At 37.3% G+C, this 5,000-nt stretch overlaps 1 protein-coding gene across 11 annotated transcripts in view; it reads left to right on the top strand.

The window, feature by feature from the left end:
* Positions 1-3,529, top strand: part of LOC106750636 (nuclear factor 1 A-type) — a 23,617-nt gene extending 20,088 nt beyond the window's left edge. For 7 of the 11 annotated variants that reach the window (XM_014631109.1, XM_014631111.1, XM_014631107.1 and 4 more), the window contains exons 11-13: positions 1-281; positions 352-589; positions 672-895. The exon at positions 1-281 is cut by the window's left edge and continues 73 nt beyond it. In XM_014631109.1, coding sequence (XP_014486595.1) covers positions 1-281; positions 352-589; positions 672-895 — 743 coding nt within the window. Of the gene's footprint in view, positions 282-351; positions 590-671 lie in introns of all 11 variants that reach the window. The other 4 variants (XM_014631104.1, XM_014631112.1, XM_014631103.1 and 1 more) reach the window with 1 other exon arrangement.
* The last annotated feature ends 1,471 nt before the right edge of the window (positions 3,530-5,000 follow it).

The following is a 5,000-nucleotide window of genomic DNA, read 5'->3' as shown; positions in this document are numbered from 1 at the left end:
CGCCGCCCGCTCCTATGGCTAGGCCGGTGGCGATAATAAGATCGACGGGTGAGCTGACGGCAACAACCGCCAGCTCACCACCAACGTCCTCCACCGGATCGCCCACCGATCCAGCTGAATTAGGTACTACTAATCAGGAACAAATGACCGCTGGTTTGGTTGGTTCCGCTTGCCAGAATTCTGTTGAACCTACCGGACGGAAGAGTCCCGCCAGAATTCTCGTTACGCCACACACCAGCAGAGAATACACATTCGCTCACTTTCACTCGCAGCCCGGACAGGTTAGATCACCGGTCGATCGATCGATCGATCTCTTACTTGACTCAACTAATATCTTCGGTCTTCCGACAGCAAATCTTCACGTATCCGACCATCAGTTCGATGTCTGGGGTAATTTCGCCGACAAACTTGTCCCTATTCTCATCCCCTGTCTCGGTAACAAGACCCGTTGCCACTCAGAGGCCAGTCTCCAATGTTCCGCCGCGCTGGAATACAACGCCGTTTATTAATCTGGAGGACGACTACAACATGATCGCGCCTATTATCGCAGGAACTACCAGCGGCGAGCCATCGGCTACCATGGAGGAAGGTGAAAGGGCTAAAAATTTCTCGCATATAACATTGTTGCGTAGCGGGATTGTTATCCTTGTAAAATAAACGTATCTTTACAGAACGGTACTATCATCCTGTGCATACGAGCGGGGTGGATAAAAATAGCAATGGTAACCTGATAGGCAACGAACTCGGAGTAAACACAGATCCCACGTCACATCATCATCAACAACATCAGCAACATCAGCAACAACAGCCGCAACAACAACCGCAACAAACGTCTTCGCAACAACAGCAACAAGTAATGCCAGATAAGTCTGGCGGACCTAAGTCTCCTCCGTGACAGTGGAGTCTGAGAACAGAAAATAACGAGAGACTCGCGCCGTATTTGTCGAGTTCGGCACTTAACGTTATACCTGAAGCGAATAATCGTCGGGAAGTTATGCCTCGTATACAATTACGTGATTTAAACTTGCGGAGAATAGAATATCTGAGAGTTCGATCTTAGTTTATTACGAAGCGAGAATAAGAATGCTTTCCAAGGAATATCGAGGAAAGAAAAAGTCTGTTTTATTCGTATTTATTGAAATGTATCGTTCTATAGTATGTACGAGGGGAAAAAGTTTCATACATTACAAGAACCTAACCAATTATATAGTCCTTCTAGAGCGTAATTTATCGCGATAGAGTCAGCGACGCTTGGAATAGATAACGTCGCCGTGCATGCCTTATCGTGCTCGATAACAGAAAATTTTCTACACATGATGCCGTAGTAAAACGGGACAATGTTCAAAATATAATATAATGTAACGTACACACATATATGTATGTATAGGGGGAGAGAGAGAGAGAGAGAGAGACGAAACGTCATAATTTCAGCAAAAATTAATAATCTTCCACACTTTATCCGAGGGGTGTTCTTAGGATGTCCTCTGGATGTCTTTAGGATACCCCTTGGAGGGGTCTTCTTTCACATATATACCAAGTTTCGTCAATATAATTAATATATGATGGCGCGTTTGTTGTCAATTACGTAAGTGGCATTTGTATTGCACAAATTCGCTAACTTTGTTCCTCTTTCTTCCCCCCCGCCAATTCTTCTCGCATCTTCCTTGCGCGCGTCTGTATACACTAAAAGCACGGGCATAGATTGAAATGTCATTGAAAACATTATTTCAATCGAACGGAAGGAAGAAAATTATTTTGTCATCATCAAAAGGGCGACAAAAGTTGTTTAATCATCAGTATTTTCGGTTATTTCTGTGATGAAAGTTCTGTTAAATTATATCAACATGGCGTGTCTTCCGCATTCAAAAGAGGTGTTTTGTTTCGTTTAATCGAAACTCGTGTGTCCTCGATATTTTCCTGGGTACCGCACTCGTATTCAGTTTCTAAATATGCACGGCATGTTAGCAAGATTAAGAACTACTTGTGCACAAGGTGCATTATAAACGCATTGGGTAAAAAGAATCTGATAATAAATATCGTTTTGATATATCTGTATTACAAACAATTTTTCGCTTAGTGTAGATGCCTAGTTTTGCATTTTATCAGGCGAGACACGTTTTATATTAAACGTATATAGTATACGTTTGATTTAAATTAGGAATTATAATAAGATAACAAAATAGGTGTACATAGTGCCGAGAGTTAATTATTTGCACGACGAGGACCCAAGTCGACTTCCCTCGTTTAGACTATTAATCGGAAACAGAAATACTGTTTCCGAGGATCGAAATCGCAATTGTAGCAGTGGTATAATATTCTTCCAGTGTTTGTATTATAATAAAAGATTCGTTATTTTCGTAGTAAAATTTTCGCGATACACGAATACGTTCTTTTTTTTTCCCGATAAGTACGAAATCATAATATTTTGTATAAATAGTATTTACATCATGTAATCGCGACAGAAATAACTTGAAGATGGATAGAAATGTTTGTATACTAAGCTTCCGTTATATAAAACTAGGAATAACGCGTCAACGCAGTTGCTCCTGAGAGCGCGGACTACTCCTTTCTCCCACTTTATCCAATCAAACCCCTTTCGGAAGATCATCCCATTCTTCTCGATTCAATACAACAACTTGCACTATTCCATGGTTTTTCGAAACATCGATCGCACGAACGCATCAATCTCATAGATTGGTTTCGATCTTTTTATGCTGAAATTTTTAATATGCCGTGCTCTTGTCGACGATTCTGCATATATCGACGCGTTTCGACATTTCTCTGCGAGAAGCTACTTTTATAATTATTCTATAGTTGGCGAGCGACCGAGAATTAATACAGATATTTGCAGAATTATATATCAGTGCATCACATAGTGACAAGTAAGTATCAAAGTGAAGTTGGACAGGAACGAAATTTGTTATTCGGAATGTATCGCAGAAATGTGTTGGCACGAATGATTCGCGACATTTCTAACTAACATATGGCCAATAATCTAACGTCGAGGAATTATATTGCTTCTTTCTTCTGTAACGATATCAATAAGCAGGAAACTTTTTGGAAAGAGACAAGATGAACGCGTCGATAATGTGGGGCAAATTATTCAAACAGAGAATCATCGCAGATCAGCGAAATGGGACATAGATGATAATAAATTGAAGTATATTAAGTAATCGGCTAGCATAAAATAGGATGCGAAACAATTTGTGACAACTAGTCATCAAAGGCTGCTAGTTAGAGACAAGATGGATTTGTCGGATAATAAGCGCTTAACTACTTATAAATATTTTATGATATTGCATCGAAGGTAACACAACGTAGAGAATGAATGAGTAAGCGACGAATGTGATTATCGTTAACAAACATAATTTCTTCCAAAGTCTCTTTCATCGACAATGTAGATTCCAGGAAACTTGGTTTGATGTGCCAGGCCAAATTTGTCATTATTTATAATGTATAAACAAAATACTTGGTTGTATGCTACATTAACTACCTTCTTTTAATCAGACGATGCTGAAAGACGCTTGGACTCCTTCATGTTTTCCTTTATTTTTCCTTTTCTCTCTCGTATCGAATAATCGAAAGAACATAGATAATAAGAATACCCGACGAGTGTGCGAACGATACGTTACCACTTGTTCAACACACACATGTTGCACTATTCCATTGTGTACGTTTTTCAAAACATCAATCACAAGCCCAACCTCATAGATTGGTTTTGATCTCAACAGCGTCCCGATATTCACTGCCAGTACTGATTACCTGTAGTATAAATAATATAAAATTGTAGATCATTGGTATAATGGCAGTGAATACCGCAACTCTTGTTTCCTTCCATTAAAATTAAAAAAATGAAGCTCCATTCAAAAAAACGAAGCTTATGGGAAAAGAGAATTGGGTTTTGACAATTATTTCAGAAATGTATTCGAACGAGTGGTATTAAAATGTTAATGTTGATAAGTTGACTCATACCATAGCATTATTTTGACGCTTATCAGAACAAATTTTATACACAACACTATGTTTCGTTATCGATATATATGTATAATAAGCCGTAGTATACCGCAAGCCTGACACGTCAAAGTTGAATACTCGCGAATAAATTAGACACTATTTTATAGTTGGGACACAAATAATTTGTCTCTTACGTTATCTATAATTGCAACTTTCTGAGACACAGGTTATTTGATCAAGTATTCAACCTCGCTTCTCGCTCTCTTAATTTGTTGATAATTTTGATTATTTACTTATTTATCAGGATCAATTGATAATTATACAGGTGGATTAAAGTATAGTGAGATATCCTTTTGAGAATTACAGCTAGATGTCTGTTATTATGCGTTTGTCTTTATTTCCTTAAAGAAAGAGATATATTTGAAAATAATGCAAGTACGCGAGTGTGTTTCAAAAGCAGACATGTTAAAACAAAGCCAGCGATTGAGAATTAACGTGAAGGTGTCATGTCAATATTATATTAGTACAAGTAAAACGTCCATTTATTAGAATTATTCAAACAAAATCATTCGATAGATATCAAATTGGATAGCTCCTCATTTATCGGAATAATGAACACTCACGGCTAATTACAAAAACACACGTTTGTTTATCAATTTTTCTGTATAGTTTTTGGAAAAATTGATATAATTTTTTTTAAGATACATAAATTCTTAATTCATATATTATTACAAAAATATACTCTCCTTCTCCCTCCTTTTTCTTTTCCTCCTCTCTCTCTCTCTCTCTCTCTCTCTCTTTATCATTTATCTTTGTGTATACAACTAATGTTGCTATTACTCTTTTCAATTTATGTATACATCATTCCCTAATATTCCTTCCCTATAATATATATGTACGTGTCTATGTAAAAATATGAATGACATCAGATGTGAAAAGGTCTATTGTTACTTTGAATATATTCTCTACTGATTCTCAACATCACACTCAAATTTTAAAGCAATGACGTATTAATTTTTATCAATCACGGGTAATATTTAAAGATA

The sequence above is a fragment of the Dinoponera quadriceps genome, unplaced genomic scaffold (assembly GCF_001313825.1).
Source record: "Dinoponera quadriceps isolate SergipeBrazil2010 unplaced genomic scaffold, ASM131382v1 scaffold5685, whole genome shotgun sequence".
Lineage (NCBI taxonomy): Eukaryota > Metazoa > Arthropoda > Insecta > Hymenoptera > Formicidae > Dinoponera > Dinoponera quadriceps.
Note: the sequence above shows the minus strand (reverse complement) of the source record. Positions and strands in the feature narration are given on the sequence as shown.